The sequence below is a fragment of the Prunus persica genome, chromosome G3 (assembly GCF_000346465.2).
Source record: "Prunus persica cultivar Lovell chromosome G3, Prunus_persica_NCBIv2, whole genome shotgun sequence".
In the NCBI taxonomy this organism is placed as follows: Eukaryota; Viridiplantae; Streptophyta; class Magnoliopsida; order Rosales; family Rosaceae; genus Prunus; species Prunus persica.
Window position 1 is genome coordinate 23,608,090 of NC_034011.1, and position 22,060 is coordinate 23,630,149.

Here is a 22,060-nt window from a genome sequence, read left to right on the forward strand (position 1 = left end):
GTTTGTTTAATTTACAGGGGAGACTTTGCCAAAATTTTGGTAGAGAATCTCGGTTTTTAGTATGTGGGCCTGGCATCGGGATGATGTCAGAACAAAGACGGGGTCCACTCTGATTTTCGGGAAATTCCGGGGCGGGTCCTGTCAATATATGCATTTATTTTGGTTTGATATTTTCAACATTAAATAAAGCTCTATTAATTTATGACCGACTTATGGACAGTGGCAGACCCAAGATTGTGTCACCACGGGGTCATAGTGCAAAGTCACGAAATTTTGTCACGACGAAAATAACACTAAAAAACACAAAGATAGTACTTCCATTCATAATTCTTGGCAAAACGAACAATACAAGTTATAATTGTCCACGACAAGTTTTCATGTTTTGAAAATGTTGCATTATAGCTTCGTTATCAATACAAGCAAAAACATCTCTTTCAATATAAACAACCAAGCTATCGTTCAACCATTGATGTCTCATTCTGTTGCGAAGTGGATTTTTGATAATATTCATGGTGGAAAATGCTTTCTTAACTGAAGCAGTTGCAATTAGTAAAACCAAAGCAAATGTAATAAGCAAATACACATAAGGAAATATTTCATGCATATCTTTCTCCACAATTTTTTCTGCAAGCATGCCAATCCCTTGCAATTCAGAAAAATCACTACTCGAACGCATATGATGAACATAAACCCCAAGTTGATCTTCAAGCATCAATAAAGCTCAATCCGAAAAATCTTGAGGATAAAATTAAGCAAGACGAACTATTTTTCATTTGTTAAAAGCTACAAATGAATTGTTTGGACTCAAGCAAGCCAAACAAGTAAGCAACTCAGTATTTACCGCATTGAAACGATCATTTAATTTCGCAAGTTGTCCATCAATGACATGAAGAAAGAGCTCCACACGATAATGATGATTGTTTGTCTTGATTGGAGCATTACGCCGTGACCTCCCAAGAATTACATATTCCTCATCCATGTTAGGAATCATAATATGATGTTTGTTACAAAATAAAGATGCTTGATCAACCAATTCATCAAACTCATTATTCCTCATCACTTGTAGATTCTCATTGCATGTTTGAACTAAACTCATTGCATTCACAATATCTTGATCTTTCTTTTGCAATGCTTGAGACAAAGTATTTGTTATTCCCAATATGGCTTTCATAAAAAACAAGTTTGGACTTAAGCAAGCCAAACAAGTAAGCAACTCAGTATTTACCGCATTGAAACGATCATTTAATTTCGCAAGTTGTCCATCAATGACATGAAGAAAGAGCTCCACACGATAATGATGATTGTTTGTCCTGATTGGAGCATTACGCCGTGACCTCCCAAGAATTACATATTCCTCATCCATGTTAGGAATCATAATATGATGTTTGTTACAAAATAAAGATGCTTGATCAACCAATTCATCAAACTCATTATTCCTCATCACTTGTAGGTTCTCATTGCATGTTTGAACTAAACCCATTGCATTCACAATGTCTTGATCTTTCTTTTGCAATGCTTGAGACAAAGTATTTGTTATTCCCAATATGGCTTTCATAAAAAACAAGTGGAACACAAACTCAAAAGATTGTATTTCTCTCCATAACTTAAAGGCTTCACTTGAACTATCATTGGGGTTACACTCACCACAGATGGAAACATGCAAATGATACTAATCAAGGTAGCATAATGTGAGTTTCATCGTGTATCACTTGCACGTTTGAGAGTAGTAAGCCTTGCCCCGTTATAAGACAACCTTCATCAAAACCTTTAACAAGCTCTTATTGGTATTGTGCTCTAAGTGCATCATGACGCTTACAAGATGCTCCAACAACATTAACCAAACTATTAGCCATTGTGAAAAAAGAAGCAATATCAATATTTTTCTTTGTCACAGCAACAAGAGTTAGTTGAAGTTGATGAGCAAAGCAATGAACATAAATGCACAAGGTTGTTCTCTTAAAATCTTTGTTTTAAGGCCATTGAATTCACCTCTTATATTATTATCTCCATCATAACCTTGTCCTCTTAACTTAGAAAAGCTCAATCCCTCAAAAGAAAAGAATTCATCAATGGATTTCTTTAATGCACTTGAAGTGGCGTCGGTAACATGTTGGACCCCACAAACCTTTCTATTATTTGTCCTTTGTTGTTCACATAACAAACCATTATCGTCATTTGCTCCTTTATTGAAACATCACGTGCTTCATCCACAATTATTGAAAAATACCTATCTTTAAGATCACTCATGATAAGACTAATGCATTCTTTGGCACATGCATTGCCAAGATCTTTCTTAATTGAAGGAGCTATTAACTTGAGATTGCCCGGAGCATTTTCCAGCACAAGGGCATTAACTTTTTTATCATGATCTGCAAGAAATTGCAAGAGCTCCAAATAATTCACTTTCTTACTTGAAGTGGAACTTTCATCATGACCACGAAAAGAAAGGCCTTGTCGCAACAAATACCTTGTGCGCTTGAGTGATGCATTCAAGCAAATGTGATAAGCCATACGAGCATCATCTGTTTGCTTGATCACAGTTCTTTCAATGTGACCTTTTTGATGCATCAGATTGTAAGCAGCTTCTCTAGCTTGGTTGTGAACACTACCAACCCACCCAACATGAATGCTAAACCTTTATCTCCCTTTCTTCCAATTATTGAAGCCTACCCCAGAGAAGGCATCACCACCCACTTGATCAAAATTAGTATTAAAGAGATAGCAATAGTGGCAAAATGCAGCATCTTTAGCTATGCTATACTCCAACCAATCAAACTCATCAAACCATTGGATAATGAAACGTCTATTAATTCCTGATTGATTACTTTGTGGGAATTTATGACCTTTAGGTTGACAAGGTCCTTTTTGAAGATACCTGGATTAGACTCACTATCCATATGCACTTTTCTCTTAAAAAATCATTCCATGATAATTTTTTCTACACATAAATTAATTAAATCCATCAATTATAAAGACTAATCTAATCCAAATAATAATATCAATCAATATAAACTCTACTAAAATATCCAAATAATAAATCAATCAATATCAAACAAATTCTAATTCGTAAAGAAAATCAATCAATTAATATAAATTCTAATCCAAATAAGAAAATCAATCAATATTAGGGGTGAGCACGGTTCGGTTTGGACCGGTTTTTGCCTCAAATTAGAACCGATCTGGTACTATTCATCCGGTTTGGTTCGGTTTGGTTTTAATAAAAAAATTTCAAAAACTGTTCGGTTCGGTTTTGAACCGGATTATAAAAATTATTTTTTAAAATTATTTTTTAATACAATTCTCAACTGAAATATTATTTTTTTACTTGAAAATTAACAAATTATTCAATTTCATATAAAAAGTAAATATTAAAGTTAGAAAAGAGAGATATTTTGACATTGAACTTGGATAAATATTAGTTTTTTTTTTTAGTGAAATTAAAAATATAGCATTAAATATAATTATATATTGAAATTATATATTTTTTTTCATTTGACCGGTTTTTGAAGACATGGAACCGGATCCGAAACCGGTCCAAACCGGTCCGGTTCGGTTTTTGACTGGTTGTTGACTTTTTGGTCAACTTGGTTTTTTTCCAGTTTGATTTGGTATGGTTCGGCTCGGATTTCCGGTTCGTCGGTTTGAGTGCCCACCCCTAATCAATATCATACCAAACCACACCAATAAATTATAATTCATGAAAGATATATCAATTTCCTTAAAATTATCCAAAGCCCAAAATAATATATGTAAAATTAGAACTCACTTGATTTGATGAGAAGCAATGGCAACGGCGGCAAGACGTGGTTGATGACAACGGCGGCGTGTAGTGGTTGATGGTGGGGGTGGTGGAGGTTGGGCATTAGTTAGGTTTTTAGAGGAGAGGGAATTTTGAAGAAAAAAAAAAGGTTTTGGGATGACCTGCTGCTGCTGGGAGGAATTAGAATTGGGTAGATAGGCTGGGGTTTTTTGTTTTAAAAAAAAACCTAACTCGAAACGACGTCATTTTAAAGCCAGGTTTTAAAAATAAAAATAAAAATTTAACACGCTTGGACCAGAACGGCGTCGTTTTGGCCAGGCGGTTTAAAAAAAAATAAAAGCTCGCGCGCAAGGCGGGCGCTACCTGCGCAAGCTTCTTCTTCTTTCCTCTGCTGGGCATTTCATCAAGCACTTGGTGTGTGCCATGGGGTCGCACACTAGCTAGCCATGCGGTCGCACCAGTCCTTCCCCTGTTGAGAACCTTGGTTGGACACTCACAAAATCACGTACATACACGTTTGCTGAATACTCAAATGTTGAGAGAATATCTGTTATTGAATCAAAGAACAACTATGGCAATAAATAGGTGATTTTCTTACAATTCACCAAACGGGTTGGGCTTCTCAAAATTTTTTAAAAATCACTTATCACTCCAAATAAGCAATGCCAAACTGGCACTTACAAAGGAATAACTAAAAGTTGGAAATATGCAGCCCACGTTTTACAATCTAACAACGTGGTACATGATTAAATCAGAATCAAAACAAGTAACTTATTCCTAAAGAATAGGACTTATCAACAACAACTGAAACAACCCTACAAACTAGGACAACTAACCCTTACGGCTAGGAAATCTTTAACAACTTCAACATCCCCACTGCAATTCCTAGCTGCCATGGGGTCATCTGTCCCTCTGTGCATCCGCCCCTGCCCGTGGGCAAAATTAGCATCCCTATTGATAGAGTATTTGTCTTTCCTTCGTTTTCTTTTTTCTTCTTTTACTCTGGTTGAAGCTCTTGTTCAATTAGCTCCCATTCATATCGCTATCTATCACTGGGTGGTGTTTTCACTTTCATTTGGGATTAAAAATATGTATAAATAAACTTTATGTTGATGTTATGTGGCTAAACGTGATTTGCCTCTGTGAGTTGGGATGGATTGTTCATTTGGTTGGTAACAATCAATTGTGATTGCAATATCAAATATTCTGAAGTAACAGTAGACAAAAATCAACGAAATTATTAGCTTAATGTTCTCTGAAGTGATTACATGATCAGACTTTGTTCTTGCTCCAAATGACAAGTCAAGAAAGATCAACCAAACAAAAACAGAAAACAGGAACACCAAAACTAGTTTTAGATGAGATCAGCTTAATTTTTGTTGGCTCCAACTGCATCCTTGACAGAATCAGCTGCTCCCTGTGCCTTGTCCTTCATCTGCTGACCAGCCTGCAAAGCAAAACACACAAGCTATTAACAACATGCACAAACAAATGTGGTGCATATATTAATTAATATAAAAATTCTTAATTAAAAAAAAAAAAAAAAAAAAAATTCTAACCCCTTGGCATGATTCCTTGGCAGATTGGGCAGCATTGCTCATCTGGTCCATCATGCCACTAGCCTTCTCCTGCATCAAAATTGTAATCATCAACCACCATATATATATTGGATTAAAGCTAAGGGTTTTTCAAGACTATCGCTTGTATTAGAAAAAAAAAAGGTTTTTTCAAGACTGACCTCAGCCTGGCCCTTGGCCTGGCCGGCTTGGTGGCTGATATTCTGGGATTGATTCATATTGATAAGTAAATTTTCTTTTTTTTCTATGCACAAACACACAATTTCACTTTGAGGCTGAAAACTGAATTGTTGGATGAAATGTTCATGCTAGGTGAGGGAGATTTATAGTGTTTTCAAACCAATCCATTGCTTGACAAGTGTGAAGCCACGGATAAGTTACCCCTGTAGACCAGGGCTGCTTTTGATTAAGTTTGAGTAATTTGCTCATGGATTAGTTACGAATTTTAAGAAGGGTTTCTCTGTTTTTATCAATAGGAGAGGATAAATTCGATTTTTTTGAGGGATTTATAGACTTTGAACAGTTCGCTTTCAGATTAAACTTATAAGGTGTATAGAAATAGACCTCATATATGCATGGAAAATCAAAGCCTAATAATAGTCATGACAAAAAAAAAAAAACATAAGTCCTATTCTCAGGTGTCTCACAGTCATCTTCTTAGACCCCGCCTTTCAAGATATCTTATCCTCCCCTATGTTGGCCTTCCGGCGGCAGTAGTAGGTATCTAGCGGCGGTGATGGAATCTAGTGTACCGACGCCTCTAGGGTTTTAGTTGAACAATTTTTTTTCCTGTTTGTAACTGTGTTCGGCCTTAATTACATTGTATGAAGTCCCCATTTGTTTGGTTGTATGTTTGCCCATTTGGGAAAAAAAAACAAAACAAAATCCAAACTTAGTAGAAGTTCCTTGCTTTTGTAGTAAAAGACAATAAGGATCTAACAATAACATCTACGTCCAAATGCCTTGGTTTTTTATGTTAGAAATAAATTGTTAGGAAATGAGTTTTCCATTTTTAGTTTTTCTCTTCCCAGAAAAACAAAAACACAATTTCCCTTATCTGTTTTCTGTAACATGGAACCGAAAAATGTTGCACAACAAGCTCAGGTTTTTTAGGTTTTTATTCCTTATATGTTTTTGGATAATAACGAAGTTAGGTTTTTCATCTTTGTACTCTGTATATCTTGACCACAAAAAGAAAAGGTGTGTAATCATCCAAAATACATAAATTTACCTTAAAAGGAGATTAGTTTATTGGTTGAGCTACAATTAATTTGGAAAGTTTGGCACTAATCTTCTTTAGGCCCAAGCCCAACCAAAGAAACCAAAATCCTAATTTTTCTATTTTTGAAAATTTTAATATAATTAAAAAAGAAAAAAACAAAAACAATTTGATTTGACGTCGGCAAAAGGCAATCGTATAAGCTGGACGAAGATTCCGTGGAGCCACGTAAGATCCAATCTTACAGCATCTAATTTCAGACCAACTCACACCCGCCAAAGATCCCGCGGAACCCCACAGTTCATCGCACGACGTCAAGTGTACACCGCGTGCATGCCACTCGCGTAACCACCGCGTAAAGGAAGCAAAGATCCGTTTTAGCATCTAGTCTGTTCCGCCAACTAGCGCCCCGATCCACTGCGTTGCAGCTGAGTCAGCTCCACTTGTACTAGGCGCAAACGATCCAATCAAAACCTTTAAACCTGGTCAATAGTCAACAGGATCAGTTTAACCCACTTCTGTTTTACCAAATGGTTTTTACCAGACAGTTTTTACCGAATAATTTTTACCAAATCCAACCCTGTAAAAAAGCTCCAAAATTGTCTATAAAACCAAACCCAATTCCTACACTCCAAGCCAACACCAAAGCATTAGCTCCATCACATACGCAAATAGCAACCCACTTTTCTAGAGAGAGAGAGAAAGAAAGAGAGAGAGAGGAGAAAGTAAAACCAAGAGAATTAATCAAGGCACCCACCATTGAATGGCAAACCGTGTAATCCCAGCAGCATCAAAACTCCTGAAAACTCTCAGGCCACTCAACTCCGCCGCCTCCTCTACCACCATCTCCGCCATATCACCGCCAATCGGCTACGCCGAAAAACCGCTACAATCTCCCAGTGGTCACGCCATCACCGCCGCCGACACCATCACCGACAACATATTCAACCTCGATGACGTGGACAAGCTATTCGCCTCTGTCTCCACGCCGACGCTGCTGAGGGCCGCGCTGAACCTCCACGCGGTGGCCTTCGAGCCATTGGTGGACATTGGAATGTGGGTCATGAAGTCCAGGCTCATGGACACGCCGTTGATTCGGGACGTGATCATGGGGATCATACGGTCCACGTTTTACGAGCACTTTTGCGCCGGTGAGAACGCCATGGCGGCCGGGAGGTCGGTGCTCGAGCTGAACGAGGCCGGGCTCCGAGGGATGCTTGTTTACGCTCTGGAGTACGCCGGCGATAACGACGCTTGTGATCGGAACTTGCAGGGGTTCTTGGACACCGCTGAAGCCACCAAGTCCCTCCCTCCTTCTTCCGTAAGTTCTTCACATCACCAATCAATCCAAAAATCATGTTTACAAGATTTATTTTTCTTTATTTTTGTTTTTGTTTTTGTTTTTTATCATCTCAAGAATTCAAATGGTAAATTTCCAGTTGAAGGATTTTTACTGTTTTTAACTTTTAATTAATTAATCGGAGATGGATTAGGTCAATTAGTTAGGCCGGCCAGTAAGTCCGCCTTCCTGTAACCAAGCTCAAATTCTCCTTCGAAGATTAGATTAGATTAATTTACAGTAATATCGCTCGAAAAATAAAATAAAATAATTTTTAACTAACCATGCAAATTCTCTGCAATAAGAGGTGAAGACCTACTTTTGCGGTTTTCTATTTAAGATAAAGACGAGATTTAAGATGGTACAACTGGATGGTGTTACAAGGACGAAGTAGAGGGTGCCACGTGGGATCGCAGATCCTACTTTGTTTACTTATGCCACGTGGGTGTGACATGGACCACACCTACGTAGTTTCTGGGCTGTTTGTCACTCGACCTGGTTTTGTAGGTCTATTAGTTGTCGGTTGCCACTTGATTTACCAACTAAAGATTACCTGGCTGGTTACAGGGAGATTCCAAGATGAGAAAAATCTGGACCCAGCTGACTGTGTCCTTCGTGTTACCAGTTGTTAAGACTGCCACGATTTTCAAAATCACAAATGGAACAAACACTAGAAGTTATTGAAAAACACAAAACGCTAGATGTTTTGTCTTTCTGTCAACATCGTAGTTCACACCAATTCCTTGTGAAGTTTGGGTTTTGTTTGGTTTGGTTTGATTTGATGCATGGTGGCTGAAGACGATGTTTTTGGCTTGTAACAGGTGAGCTTTATTATTATGAAAATCACAGCAATTTGTCCCATGAGGGTGCTTGAGCGGGTCAGTGACTTGCTGAGATGGCAACACAAAGACCCTTCTTTCAAGCTCCCATGGAAGCTCGATACCCTCCCCATTTTCTCTGATAACAGCCCTCTCTACCACACCCTTGAAAAGCCAGAGCCTTTAACTCCAGATGAGGAGCGGGATCTCGAATTAGTCCACCAGAGACTACTCAAACTGTCCCAGAAGTGCTCCGAAGCCAATGTCCCTTTATCCGTTGATGCAGAGTACTCGTCGGTTCAACCGGCCATCGATTACCTGACGTACTCTTCTGCGATCATCTACAACAAAGATGACAACCCGATCGTTTATGGGACTATACAGGCTTACTTGAAAGATGCAAAGGAAAGACTGCTGCTGGCAACAAAGGCTGCAGACGACATGGGAATTCCAATGGGGTTCAAAGTGGTGAGGGGTGCTTATATGTCAAGTGAAGCCAAAGTAGCTTCTTCCTTGGGGTATAAGTCTCCTATTCACGATAGCATCGAGGACACTCATGCGTGCTACAACGATTGCGCTTCGTTCATGCTTGAGAAGATTGCCAATGGCTCTGGTGGAGTTGTTCTTGCAACCCATAATGTTGAATCAGGTAAAGAAAATCAAACACTTGTGTTAAAACTTGCAGAAAAAAGGCCAAACTGCATTCTTGAGCTAATATGTCTGATGTAAAACGTTGAACACAAATAGGGAAACTGGCAGTGGCAAAAGCACATGAAATTGGGATTGGGAAGGTACGCCAGAAGATTGAATTTGCACAGCTCTATGGAATGGCAGAATCGCTTTCCTTTGGTCTGAGAAATGCAGGGTTTCAAGTGAGCAAGTACATGCCATTTGGGCCAATAGAGTTGGTGCTGCCTTACCTTCTGAGGAGGGCTGAAGAGAACAGGGGACTTTTATCTGCTTCAACTCAAGACAGACAACGCACAAGGTAATTTAAGTTTGTATAAAAAAAACTTCTAAACTTGTAGCTTAAAAGGTTGGTTTTATTCTAATTCGGTTTGAACTTCTTTTGAATTCAGGGAGGTGTTGAAAAGGAGACTAAAAGCAGCAATCTTCTAAGGCAAAAAAACTATCTGGCTCCACCAATCTTGTAAATATAGGGTAATTTTGTAATTGTGGTGAATTGCTCAGAGTTAATGGAATGAATATGTGCATATAGGAACTAGGAAATTTGGGCTCTGTTTTCCTCATTGCATTAGGTTGTACTCGCCGGCAACAGGTCCATATTTGCTTCCTAGCTAGCTACTTCAATGGCAATCCACCAGCGCGCTGCCCTATTGATTGTGTGTGTAAAAGCATGCTGCTTCCTTCAGCAAACCGAATAAAAAATGAAATTTGTGTTGCTTCCAAATTACCTAGATTGGTGTGGCCGATGTTTGAATGACTAGGAGTCTACAAAGACTTCAATATTAAAAACGATAGTCTAAATTACGGGGAGGGAAATTCGAATTTGGGCAAAAGGGTGTCCTTCCCGACTGGCCTAACTGGTGTCTGCAGAAGACTACAATATTAAAACACATCCATGACTCAAATTCCCAAAAACATGGAACCTTGCAGACAAGGACAATCAATTAGGAGTGGCTTTCGGTGATCAAACGTCTTTTTCTGATATGGGCAAGTTGACAGCATGTTTTATGCATGCGCGGTGGGGCTTCAATTTTCAGCCCTACACTACAATATTCCATTTTTCAGTTTTTGTTTTTAAATTTATATTCAATCACACAAGATAAGGTTAAAAAATTCTTAGACAATCACGCTTCCCATTTGTTGTCAACAATTATCAAGGAAGAATCCTGAAGATATCATAGTTTATTCTGTCATATGGGCAAGCTAACGTACCAGTTGATGCTCGTGTTCATAATTTAATGAGACCGTAATGCATATTCTAGCTGGAAAATAGTTCATGTGTATGTAAAGCATGCCAATTTCCCATTTCAGTCACATGGTATGCTGTGCATTATCTTGGCATTGCATCTACTTGATACCTGATTGCCACTCTGAAGTTTCCTCAGCATTTGAAATTTTCATGACACTGTGCAAATAGTGATCCTAGTTGATTGGCTTTCCAGCTCAGAGCAGTAAGATTAGGGTTTATATGTGCGCCGCCGGACCGGCGCGTGAGAAGCCTCGTGTGGATTTTTCATGCGAAGTATCAGCTCCATGCAACACTACATTAACCATTCAAACACGTCAGTCAGAGAGGTAGAAATAGCATAATCAAAGCATGCTCCCTAATATTCTCCCACAGGAACATTTTCAGAACTCTGGAAGAAAGGTCATGTATCACATAGAAACCAAATTGAAAAAGAAAAAAAGAAGGCAAAATTGACTGAAACACATGAATAGCATTGAAATGTCTGACATGAGAAGCTTATGTTGAAAGAATCAAAGGGAATCTTTGAAACTATGGCTAAATGGAATATTAGTGGATGTCAAAATCACACATAATATTCCAATAAACTGGGAAACTATAGGTCTTAATCATAGCTTAGGTTGCTGATGACTGGAATTGCATAACACAACCCACTTGGAAATTGACATCAAACCAGACGTGAACCAAACATCTTTCGTGGACAAGATAAATGCTGAGTGCAAATTCAATTGCATCAGGCCCCATCACTACCTTCTGCAATTACTGATAACCACTTCTAGGTTACTATTGACAAGGAAAATTCCACAACAAAGTGGAAAAAGAATCCTACGAACGTAAGCCAGATTTAAGAGCAACATAGGATGTCAAATTGTAAATCAAGACAGCCGATGGTTCTCGAAATATGATGAGAAGGAACTGCAGAGATTGTGAACAAGCTAACATTAGTATCACTTATTTGGCCTTCAACATGACCAGTTAAGGATCAAACAATACGGTTGACGATTTGATTCGGTGAGCACTACGGTCAATCATCTTGTTGTTGCCCAAAACTTAGATGTCACAAGCCGATCACATCAGTAAAGCAAGGCTTGTGAACTTGCACAAGTTGTCAAATAGTTTTCATAAGCTAACATTCAGGACATTTTTAGCAGTGTCGATTCAATATTAACCTGAAGTTGATAATAGCTCCGGTGAACTGATTTTCAGTATTATATTGCTGCACGCGAACAGCAGTTTAGTTTTTGAAACTTGGATGAACTTGAGCGGCTACAGACTCTGATGGACAACTATAACTATGAACATTCACTCATATGTCTATGAATCACTAAATACCAGTTACCTAGTTTTTGTTTTTCGCTTTTCTTACTACCCCATCCCACTCCATCCTTACCATGTGAGCGAAAGCCCAGGATGGGCCAGTGAAAGTAGTTCGTAACGGAAGATGCGGGCAAGTTTAGAGCATGCATCTAGATGCTAATTCCAGCATTCATATGGATATTAAAATTAATCATTCTTAGTTATTTCACCAGATATATCTCAGCAAATTATGACAAGTATAAATCAAATTTCTAACTCATGAAAAATTTATTAATCTCAATCATATTGTACCACATAACTACTACAAAAACGTATGCACATACTCAACTCAGAGCTTGATATCCTAGTGGCCCTGGCAATCCATCTTGTCTTGCGTTATTCTTTCCCATTAGAGAAGGCATCCATGGGAACATTTTCCCAAGCTCCTTGCTAATAGTACTAGGTCTAAGTTGCTTATCATTTATTCCAAACTTTGCTCTTTCAATTGCTTCCATGACATCTTCTCTGGCCACAGTTTCACCACCTGGAAAGATTAATATGGAATTATTGATTACCACAGTTCTCTTTCTAGAAGTATCTTTAGCATAAACAGTGCATTATGCAGTAAGAAAGGCACAAATAAAATGGCAGAGGAACAAAGAGGAAAGAAAGAAGGGCCGGTCTAGGCTCTGGGAGAGCAGGTGTGAGTAGGAGAGAAGGTGATGCCAGATAAAATGACTCTTATTCATGGTAACCAAAATTTAATCATTGGACCCAAAAAGGAAAAGAAAAAATGAAACCAAACTTAATGGAAACCCCAGCCATATTTTTAAAGCAAAGTCTCCGATCTTACAAGCAAGAAAATTTTCAGATAGCAAAAACCAAGTGATAATTTGGATGCTGAAATATACTTCACCCTACCTCTACGAGCAGCAAGTAAAGCAGCTTCATTGACAATGTTTGCAAGATCAGCACCCACAAAACCTGGTGTCAGAGAAGCAATGAGGCTGCAAATAAGATTACTGTCTTCCTCCAAAGGAATTCCTCTCAAATGTACAGCCAAAATCTTTCTCCGTCCTTCTTCATCTGGTTCTCCTACAACTATTTTCCTTGAAAAGCGGCCTGGCCTACAAAGGGCAGAATCCAATACTTCAGGCCTGTTTGTTGCAGCAACAACAATCACCTTCGAGTCTGACTCAAATCCATCCATTTCTGTCAGCAACTACAAGGACAGGAATAAGTTTTTTAAGAGAAAAATACCTTTATTGAAAGTAACAGAAAGTAAAAACGTATTTTTCCACTGAAATCCAAATCTAAGATCTAAAAAAGGAATACCAAAAAGCACAATAATATGGTTATTACTGCCTTATACTGTTCTGCATAACAGCAAGCATAGAAACAGTCAACTAATTTAGAGTGTCGATTGCTATTTAGACTTGAGAACTGAAGATAAAAATAAGGCAAAAATGATAAATTCGCAATAAATAAGTAAAAAACGTTGACAAGCCTTTTAAGGGGATCAATTTGATTTTCTGAAATCAAAATGAAATCAAACATGAGAACAAAAAGAATTTCCCAAGTACTGCAGTGATTTTGACAATTATTAAAACAGTTTGAAAATATAAATAATGGTCTATAAATCAAATTACACATTAACAATTCCAGAAGACATTAGGAATGATCACAATATAGTGAATTCGGATATTGATGGGTGTGAGGGATGCAGGATACAAGCCAGAATTGAACTCAGATTACCTGATTCAGAGTTTGGTCACGCTCATCATTGAAACTTCTGCCACGCTTTGTTCCAACCGCGTCAAGCTCATCAATGAATATGATCGATGGTGAATATTTCCTTGCCATATTAAAAAGGTCTCTAATGCGAGCTGCCCCTCTTCCAACAAACATCTCCACAAATTCACTGGCAGAAACAGTGAAAAATGGTACACCTGCTTCTCCAGCCACTGCACGGGCGAGTAATGTTTTCCCTGTTCCTGGAGGACCCACCAGCAATACACCTCTAGGTAACTTTGCTCCCAGTTTGTTATAGTTAATAGCTCCTTGCAAGCATAAAACTATCTACAAGAAAGAACTATTATCAACAAAACGAATGAAGGAAATTGTATAACTAGTCAGCAGATAACCGCATATGCAAAGAAGGCAGTAAAATTCACTAAGGCAAAAACATCATAGCTCTTGGAAAAAAAAAAAAGAAAAAAAAAGAGGTGGTATCAAAACTTAGAACGACATACAACTTAAAGAAATGCAAAGATACCTGACATATGTTGTTCATTTCATTTGTTTTTCAACCAATTTTAAAAAAAATGAGAAACATCCACGAGATTATATCTAAATAAACAGATATGCAAGCTGCACGAGCCAGCACCATGTGTAACGAGGCTTGCTGCAAGCCTTGGGAAATATTCCCAGCACCTGAGCTGGATAAATTTTTTGATTCATGATGTGACAAAATTTCTTCAGGATATTGTTAGAAAACGGTGTAACATGTGCAAAGGGTACTATATACAGTAGTGAAGCAGTTGTTAAACTTTTGTACTACCCAAAGGAGCAATCTTATTTTAGCTCATTGACACCACTAGCTAGCAGCCAGAATTTTGTTTAAAAGCTAAGAAAATTATAGATCGATTGAAAACTCCTGAATTCCAGACTTAGAATGTCTTTGGATGCAGAGGAGTCAGTGAATATGAACCTCAAGAGGAGAGGTGAGGTGCAAATGGCTGAAGTTCTTTTTTGTCTAGCTTTCATAAACAAATGACAGGATGCTCTTGCTTCTTTATTTCTGCAACAGTTAGAAAATTTAAGTATTACTTATCTAGCTGTTTATCATCATATCCATGAGTTCCAGCCGTCCTAAATATATATATATATTTCATTCACGCCTTTGGTGTTTGAAGCTCTCCAAATTCAGATTCCAAGAACAAACAAAATATGCATTTTTTTGGCTTTGATTCAAGTTCTACGTTTATACCTAAGAACAGATAGATTCATCTTCCTTGTCTTCCTAACTTGTATCCTCAGGAGCTTAAACCAAGAGCTTTCTAGCTTTCTTGGAGTACATAACTATAACAAACAGAGTGAAGGATATCCACAGTTCCATAACAGGAAAAGTAATTAAATTACCTCATTCTCAACTCTATTGTCAAGTTAGCAATGCAACAAAGTTTCAACAAAGAGAAATTAAGAATAATACACGGCATATTTAATATATTCAAGGGAAGAGATGCTTACCTCCATGAGCTCCAATTTGGCAGAATCAACTCCCTCAACATCATCAAATCCAACTGACTGATTATCAGGTCTCCGCTTTTTGGCTGGGCTATTACCAGCAGTAAGTTGACGATAAAGAAGCCACATCAATGGCAGCAAAGGAATCCACAGAGATATTATAGTTATCAAAGTAGTCCTCATTGACATCAACACTGATTGAGGAGCCGAGCTATAGGTAATTCCTTTCTCTCTCATCAAACTAAGTAAAAATTTCTCATCATGATCTATTTTTCTAGTGGAATACTGCCAGTCAGGGGTTGAAGCTTGAGTGACTGATAATTTTTTCAATACGTTCGTATTCAATGCTTGATCAGATCGAGAACCATCATCACTTGTGACCTTATCGGCCATATTCTCTCCTTGTACGTTTGTCAATTCTTCATCAAACAAATGAGTATCCCCAGCAATGCGACAGTTTGTGTTATAATATATCCGACGAGATCCCTCTTCAAGTAGAACTTTCGTAACAGAATCATTTCGAAGGCTTGTTATCAATTCTGAATATGGAACCATTTTTGGAGAAGGCACTGCTGTTAACTTCAAAAACAGATAGCACAGCCCCAATGTTGCAGAAATTGAAGAAAAAAGAGTCACTCTTCTTATATTCTTTCTCAAGAAGGTCCCAATACCATTTAACACTGATCGAATCGTAACTGTTTTCAATCTTATAGTTAATAACCGCAACCTTGGGCGTAATCTTAAAGAAAATCTCTTCCTCAAAGACCTTAACTTGGTGTTTCCTTTTTTTCCCAAATGCATCTGCTTATTTGCACTGTTTGCATTTGTCAGTGGCTCAATTTTGTTGTAACAACACAACTCCTGTTTAGATTTATAACGATTATTGAATCCCTTTAAGAAAACTCCACTTTTTCCATTACTCAGTGGCCTAAGCTCATTGTTCCAGAGCAACCCATGTTGAAAGTTGCAAAATTTGTGATATCCCAACGAACGAAAAGCAAATGAACGACAACAAAAACCTCTATATCTCCCCAAAGACTTGGACTTTCGGCCATGAACTTCCAATTTGTTTGGAATAGATAAGAACCCAGTATTGCAAACAACAGAAAAACAAGCCATGCCACCTCTACAACAATACTTATCTATTGAAATACAAGAAGAAAACCTACTAACTGTAACAGGAACATTGCAACATTAATACAGAAACCTCATAAATAGGTGGAATTTGGCAAAACAACAAACCAGCAGAAGAAGAAGAAAAACCTGTCAGAACTGTTTCACAAGCACAACCATCAAACCTGGAACAGCCTGTGGGAGCAAGAAGAGTGTTAGCTAGTGAGTTTGGGAAGAAGAAAGCAGTTCCTGTGGACTGAGAAATTATCTCCAAGCCTTAATAACAGATATCCAAATGTTCAGCTCTGATGGGTCCTTCTGTTCCTCTGTCATGGGTGTGGTTGCAGAAGATTTTTGTTAGAGGTGTCAAGCCCTTCTTCGTGGGAAATCCCGGACCTTTTTTAAGTGGAGAGACGACGCAGCTATCAACGACGTAATCTTTGATGTCGTCCTTACCCAACAAACCACGCGTTTTGTTGTCGTTGGTTGACATTGAGCAACGACTCGAACCCCGTCGTTCCGTGATCTCGGTGAAACGACATCGTTAAAGGTCCGTTTATGCGTCACAGTCCGTTGATGTTTAGACAGCAATCTCCCGAATTTAAGGCACTTCAGAAATAATCATATCCCGTGAAATTTTGATCCTACTGAGAGGACGACGCACTTTACTTTGACACTACAAACACGCGTAATGCTCCTTTTGGTTTGGTGGAGGATAGAAACCACCATTCTTAGGACCTCCTCTGTCTGAATCTTATTGATTGAAGCAGAAACCATTGAGATATGAGCTTTAACGATCATATCTCACATAAGACGAAGAAACAGAGGAAAACCCATCATTCACTGGCTTAAATTCTCCAATACCCAGGTTGGTTTTCATTTCTTCCTTTCCTTAACCATGATTTTCCTTTGGCTTTTCAATTTTTGCCTCAATACATCAAGAAATTCATGGTTTCATTAGGATTTGTGTTGTGGATGTTAATTTTCTTCTTATCATTTCAAAGTTCCTCTTTGCCCATCGGATTATTATGTTTTTTTGGTTGTAAATCTTGAATGGAATGTTGTGATTCATTGCACTGTTATTGGATATCCGTTTGTTTGTCCAAATCAGAAATGGCTGTTTTTGGATTATATGTGAATTATGGGTTTGGAACAAAGCTATGTAGTGATTCTTTAAAGGGTAATATTATTTTTGTTGTATTGCGGTATCGTTGCTAGAGCATCTTCTTATGTCTGTCTGTAGTTTCTCCTGTTGTGCATACCATTTGTCGACCATATTCATTGTTTGATCTCGTAGCTGTATCAATCATTTTTAAATCCGTGTGCCATATTCATTGACTAATGGAAGTTGTCTACTGTATGCTTCTTTAGATTATTTTAAGTCGATACTTTCCTAGCATTGTAACTTGCAAGTCTTATTATCATTTTGGCAGCAATAGGTTGTTGTCATATTAATGGCTACTACAAGTTGTCATTGATCTGATTTTGAGTGTTTCTGGAAGTGGGGTTGTTTGCTTTCTTGTAATTTTCATTGATCTGTGATTGCAAGCAGTATCATTTTTCTGTTCTTTCACCTCTTTTAGATTTTGCTGCCTATTTGATCCACGAGATTGGTGAAGGAAAACAAGTCCTTATACAATGTGGTGTGCAAGAGATTCTTTAAGATAGTAGAATGGAAAAGAAACTGGAAGAAGATGACCATGAGGCAGGTCCAGTACCTGCACTGAGATTGGACAGATTTGGTTTTTTAAAGCAGGAACTTTCTCCTCAAGGTTTAACCAAGGGCAGGTCAGCCTATGAATATGAGAGGTAAGCCTTTCCTTTTTGATGTACCATTTTAACATTCTTTAATATTTGGCCATAAAAGAAGTTCGCTTTAATGCATATGACTTGAGCAAATTAATATTTGATCTATGCTAATCAGATATTGATATGATTATTTACTACATCTGATCACCTTTTTCAGAGAGGAAAGAAGGGTTAGAAAATGGAGGAAAATGATTGGTGTGGGAGGGAGTGATTGGAAACACTATATTAGGAGAAAACCTCATGTTGTTAAAAGGAGAATAAGGAAAGGAATCCCTGATTGTTTAAGGGGTCTGGTGTGGCAGTTGATCTCTGGCAGTCGAGACCTGCTGCTGATGAACCCTGGAGTTTATGAGGTACACATGATTCCTGGTTTCTTATGTGAAGTTTGCTACATCTTATATGCCATTGCTTTATGAGTTTGTATTTAAGGATTTGATATGTTGTTCATAGGGGAAGGTTCCCCTGTCTTTGTTAACAATTTCTTTGGAACAGTAGGATTAATACTCTTCAATATTTATTAATCAATGAAAGAAAGCACTGGGTACCAAATCAGGTGGTTCACAAGGATGACATGGTCAATCATTTGAAACACAAAATAAATAATGTGTGGCTGGAAAATCTATTGAGATGACCCTTAAAGAAAAACCTAAATACTTTAGCAGATTGGCATGAGAACTACCACTGCCAAAATCCTTGCAAATCAATGTTGCAAGGATTTTTTACAAGCCATTTTGGTTAACAAAAATATCTTATGCGGATTCATCGTAAAATGAGCTCTGAACCCAACCCTATGTTAAACCTTGTTCTAAGCGGGCTCCAGTTGAAGAATCACATTTTTTGGAAATAAAATTTGTTGGTTAACTTTAGATTATGAAACTGTGTTGCCTTGGTGCATACCTGGTGGTGTTACTAGAAACTGCATGTATGCCTAATCTAGTCAGCATTTGGAAGGCTTGTAGAAAGACTCAATCAAGTTGCTTATTATCATAATTATCTTTCCTATCTTGTGATGTTCGAATTGGTGCTGCCAGTCTTTGACACGGTTTTAGGTTGATCAGAGCTGACATTAATGCCAAAAGTCAACATTCAAGCAATATGCTTAAGATATCTTCCTATCTTGAGTACTTTATGCTTTAGCTAGGTTCATGTTAGTTGAATTTGAAATATCTCCTTTGAGTCTTTTGTTGAGAAAGTGGATAACTATGTGGTGTGGGATTATTTTAGGTCGGCTGGACAAATTTAATTACACCGCTCTTCCTTATTTGTGATATTATTCATTTCACATCATGAGTTGATTTTTCATCTAATGCTCATCCTTCTTTGTGCATGCACACCCATAGTATTAAACTAAGAAGTGGTATGGTTTTTGCAGCAATTAGTAATTTATGAGACATCAGCTTCAGAGCTGGATATAATTCGAGATATATCCCGTACCTTCCCTTCACATGTTTTCTTCCAGCAGCGACATGGTCCTGGTCAAAGGTCCCTCTACAATGTTTTGAAGGCATACTCTGTCTTTGACAGAGAAGTTGGATATGTTCAGGTTTGAGACTTTCTGTTCATTCGCTGTTGCACTTAATTTATGCCTGACACTGGATAATTTTAAATGGTTAAAAGAATGCAGGGAATGGGGTTTCTGGCTGGTCTATTGCTTCTTTATATGAGTGAAGAGGATGCATTTTGGTTATTAGTCGCATTACTCAAAGGAGCAGTCCATGCACCAATGGAAGGTTTATATCAGGTAGCCCTTTTGTTATATGAATGTCTTGATCTTATCTTTGGGGGTTTGTAGATTAATTAAGTGTAATCATGCGCATATTTATCGAAAAAGAACAATGTAGTCCACTACTTTGGTCATATGGTACATTTACTAGAATTAAGAGGAAAACAAAAAAGCCAATGACGTCAGATAATGCCTAGTTTGAGGTTTGAGGAGTTCATTCACATTCATTTTTATCTATTCGGGTTATGCGTAGTTTGTTCATTTATTATATTCAAAGCCTGATTTATTGTTTTTTATTGAAAAAGTGGGGAATAGAAATGGAGAAAATGGCTTCATGCTTTGATAATTGGTAGTTTATGCTTGTCATGTAGGTAGGGCTACCACTAGTACAACAATACCTTTTTCAGTTTGACCAGTTAGTAAAGGAGCACTTGCCAAAGATGGGAGAGCATTTTACTCAAGAGATGATAAATCCTAGCATGTATGCAAGCCAGTGGTTCATAACCGTTTTCTCCTATTCTTTCCCATTCCATTTGGCTCTTCGAATTTGGGATGTCTTTCTCTACGAGGTTAGCGATTTCTAATGTGTTATATCTCTCTTTGGAAGTACTACGGTTTGGATTTTAACTTAAACTTGATCTATTATTTTTTATTTTTACAGGGTGTTAGAATTGTTTTCAAAGTTGGTTTAGCCTTATTAAAGTATTGTCATGACGACTTGGTGAGTATATCAGGATGCCTTTCTGCTCCAAATCATGATAACTAGAATATTATTTGCTCATAGAAATTTTTTTCTTTTCGACAGATAAAATTACCCTTTGAAAAACTTATTCATGCTTTGCGTAACTTCCCTGATGATGCAATGAATCCAGATACGTTACTTCCAATGGCTTACTCAATCAAGGTTTTTCTTCTGCATAATTGTTTTTCATGAATGATGATGGTTGAGGTGCCAATGTTGTAATTTTCTCATCATTCATGTGTATGTATGTCGTTTGGTTGATCTCTAGGTATCCAGGGGTTTGGAGGAAACAAGGCAGGAGTATGAGAAGAAGAATAGAAAGATCAATCAGTCTACAGAGAATGAGAAACAGTTGCAATGAAGGTTCTGCTCATCTGAGGGGAGCTATGCTGATTCTGATTAACTTGTCATTCTTTAGTTTTAGGACATCGCAGCAATAACCAAAAGAATAGCACTGATAACATTTGTCATCATAGTAGATGTTTATGAACTCCCCTATTCCCTGTTACAAACCCAAAATCTTAGATGTAAATATATATTAACATTGCTAAAGTTGCCAACTTCTGAAATAGGAGGCCTCAAGCCCCTTAACATCCTCCTAAACTGTTGAATTTCGTTGTGGTGTTCTTCATTTACTATTTATGTTCTGGTACCTTCTTTTGGGAGGCTAAACCTAACATAGGATTGGATTTGTGTAATATACTCCAGTCCAGTACAATGTGGTCCAATATAATCCAATCCATGTCACCAAAACGGGCCCTTATACTTCGTCAATTGGGAGCTAGTATTCATGTCCATAAGTACAAATGGAAGCCTTGTTTATGTTTTCTTTCTAGCTAGGATTTTTGTTAAAGTCACGTGTGGGCGATTTTGAATCATTGATTAAAATTTATAGTCATAAATCACTATTGCCGGTGTGATTTGCCATAGCATAAGTTTTTTTCCCTCTAGCAAACATAAATATTCTCCACCAAATAAAAATTCTGTCAATTTCAGTTCTTTCCAAGATGCTAAAACAGGAATTTGCTTTTCTTTTTGGCCATAAGAAAAGTTGATACCAAAATAGTCATGAGCAAGAAAGAAACCCACAAGACCACGGCAATTGATTGACATGCATTCGGTGCTTTTGAGGTGTTACGGTTTTTAGGGGGTGGGGGAGTGTTGGGGTCAATTTTCGAACCCAAAAACAGCACCAATCAATAATACTCTACAACTGTCTCGCATGCAAAGCAGCCACCTCTAATTTGATACGTAATTGAGTAGGTATTTTTTGGCTTTAACTCTATGTGGACTTAATTTGGTGTTGAGTTTCCCATTTCTTAATGAACAAAGCCCATTTTTTTGTGTATGATTTTCTTTTGGGAAGAGTTCGTTTCAGAGTAATTTTGAATAGGCTATAATTATTTATGTGTATATTTTTTTATTTTAAGGGTCTGTTTGGAAGTGTTTCTGGAATGGATAAAAATTCTTTCAGACAACTAAAAG

At 37.7% G+C, this 22,060-nt stretch overlaps 5 protein-coding genes across 6 annotated transcripts; 2 read left to right on the plus strand and 3 right to left on the minus strand.

Moving 5' to 3' along the window:
- Positions 770 to 2,511, minus strand: LOC109948147. The gene is made up of 2 exons (XM_020560102.1): positions 2,164 to 2,511; positions 770 to 1,669 (listed from the first exon to the last, which is right to left on the minus strand). Exons 1-2 carry the CDS (start codon positions 2,509 to 2,511, stop codon positions 770 to 772), a joined length of 1,248 nt encoding a protein of 415 aa, XP_020415691.1.
- Positions 4,985 to 5,619, minus strand: LOC18781983 (stress-induced protein KIN2). The gene is made up of 3 exons (XM_007216810.2): positions 5,499 to 5,619; positions 5,320 to 5,388; positions 4,985 to 5,207 (listed from the first exon to the last, which is right to left on the minus strand). Exons 1-3 carry the CDS (start codon positions 5,553 to 5,555, stop codon positions 5,130 to 5,132), a joined length of 204 nt encoding a protein of 67 aa, XP_007216872.2. The 5' UTR covers positions 5,556 to 5,619; the 3' UTR covers positions 4,985 to 5,129.
- LOC18783516 (proline dehydrogenase 2, mitochondrial) lies at positions 7,182 to 10,127 on the plus strand. Its single transcript, XM_007215212.2, has 4 exons — positions 7,182 to 7,877; positions 8,717 to 9,362; positions 9,461 to 9,701; positions 9,793 to 10,127. Exons 1-4 carry the CDS (start codon positions 7,320 to 7,322, stop codon positions 9,830 to 9,832), a joined length of 1,485 nt encoding a protein of 494 aa, XP_007215274.1. The 5' UTR covers positions 7,182 to 7,319; the 3' UTR covers positions 9,833 to 10,127.
- Positions 10,220 to 16,665, minus strand: LOC18781982 (probable inactive ATP-dependent zinc metalloprotease FTSHI 3, chloroplastic). 2 transcript variants are annotated; one of them, XM_020559154.1, is made up of 5 exons: positions 15,192 to 16,307; positions 13,698 to 14,021; positions 12,864 to 13,164; positions 12,287 to 12,486; positions 10,220 to 10,941 (listed from the first exon to the last, which is right to left on the minus strand). In XM_020559154.1, exons 1-4 carry the CDS (start codon positions 16,305 to 16,307, stop codon positions 12,287 to 12,289), a joined length of 1,941 nt encoding a protein of 646 aa, XP_020414743.1. In that variant the 3' UTR covers positions 10,220 to 10,941. The 2 variants fall into 2 exon arrangements, with proteins under 2 accessions (XP_020414743.1, XP_007217632.1); XM_007217570.2 differs by lacking the exon at positions 10,220 to 10,941 and having other exon boundaries at positions 12,129 to 12,486; positions 15,192 to 16,665.
- LOC18784265 (EVI5-like protein) lies at positions 16,910 to 21,189 on the plus strand. The gene is made up of 9 exons (XM_007215547.2): positions 16,910 to 17,169; positions 17,885 to 18,110; positions 18,268 to 18,463; positions 19,483 to 19,653; positions 19,735 to 19,851; positions 20,205 to 20,402; positions 20,495 to 20,554; positions 20,639 to 20,737; positions 20,844 to 21,189. Exons 2-9 carry the CDS (start codon positions 17,974 to 17,976, stop codon positions 20,934 to 20,936), a joined length of 1,071 nt encoding a protein of 356 aa, XP_007215609.1. The 5' UTR covers positions 16,910 to 17,169; positions 17,885 to 17,973; the 3' UTR covers positions 20,937 to 21,189.

Coding starts and splice junctions, on each gene's coding strand:
- LOC18784265 (XM_007215547.2), top strand. CDS start 17,974: ATGGAAAAGAAACTGGAAGAAGATGACCATGAGGCAGGTCCAGTACCT. Junction 18,464..19,482: donor TGAACCCTGGAGTTTATGAG/GTACACATGATT, acceptor TGGTTTTTGCAG/CAATTAGTAATTTATGAGAC. Junction 19,654..19,734: donor GAGAAGTTGGATATGTTCAG/GTTTGAGACTTT, acceptor AAAAGAATGCAG/GGAATGGGGTTTCTGGCTGG.
- LOC18783516 (XM_007215212.2), top strand. CDS start 7,320: ATGGCAAACCGTGTAATCCCAGCAGCATCAAAACTCCTGAAAACTCTC. Junction 7,878..8,716: donor AGTCCCTCCCTCCTTCTTCC/GTAAGTTCTTCA, acceptor GGCTTGTAACAG/GTGAGCTTTATTATTATGAA. Junction 9,702..9,792: donor CAAGACAGACAACGCACAAG/GTAATTTAAGTT, acceptor TTTTGAATTCAG/GGAGGTGTTGAAAAGGAGAC.
- LOC18781983 (XM_007216810.2), bottom strand. CDS start 5,555: ATGAATCAATCCCAGAATATCAGCCACCAAGCCGGCCAGGCCAAGGGC. Junction 5,389..5,498: donor AGGCCAAGGGCCAGGCTGAG/GTCAGTCTTGAA, acceptor ATTTTGATGCAG/GAGAAGGCTAGTGGCATGAT. Junction 5,208..5,319: donor CCAAGGAATCATGCCAAGGG/GTTAGAATTTTT, acceptor TTTGCTTTGCAG/GCTGGTCAGCAGATGAAGGA.
- LOC109948147 (XM_020560102.1), bottom strand. CDS start 2,511: ATGGCTTATCACATTTGCTTGAATGCATCACTCAAGCGCACAAGGTAT. Junction 1,670..2,163: donor AGGAGCAAATGACGATAATG/GTTTGTTATGTG, acceptor TACCTTGATTAG/TATCATTTGCATGTTTCCAT.
- LOC18781982 (XM_020559154.1), bottom strand. CDS start 16,307: ATGGCTTGTTTTTCTGTTGTTTGCAATACTGGGTTCTTATCTATTCCA. Junction 14,022..15,191: donor CCAAATTGGAGCTCATGGAG/GTAAGCATCTCT, acceptor TCTTTCTTGTAG/ATAGTTTTATGCTTGCAAGG. Junction 13,165..13,697: donor GTGACCAAACTCTGAATCAG/GTAATCTGAGTT, acceptor CTGTCCTTGTAG/TTGCTGACAGAAATGGATGG.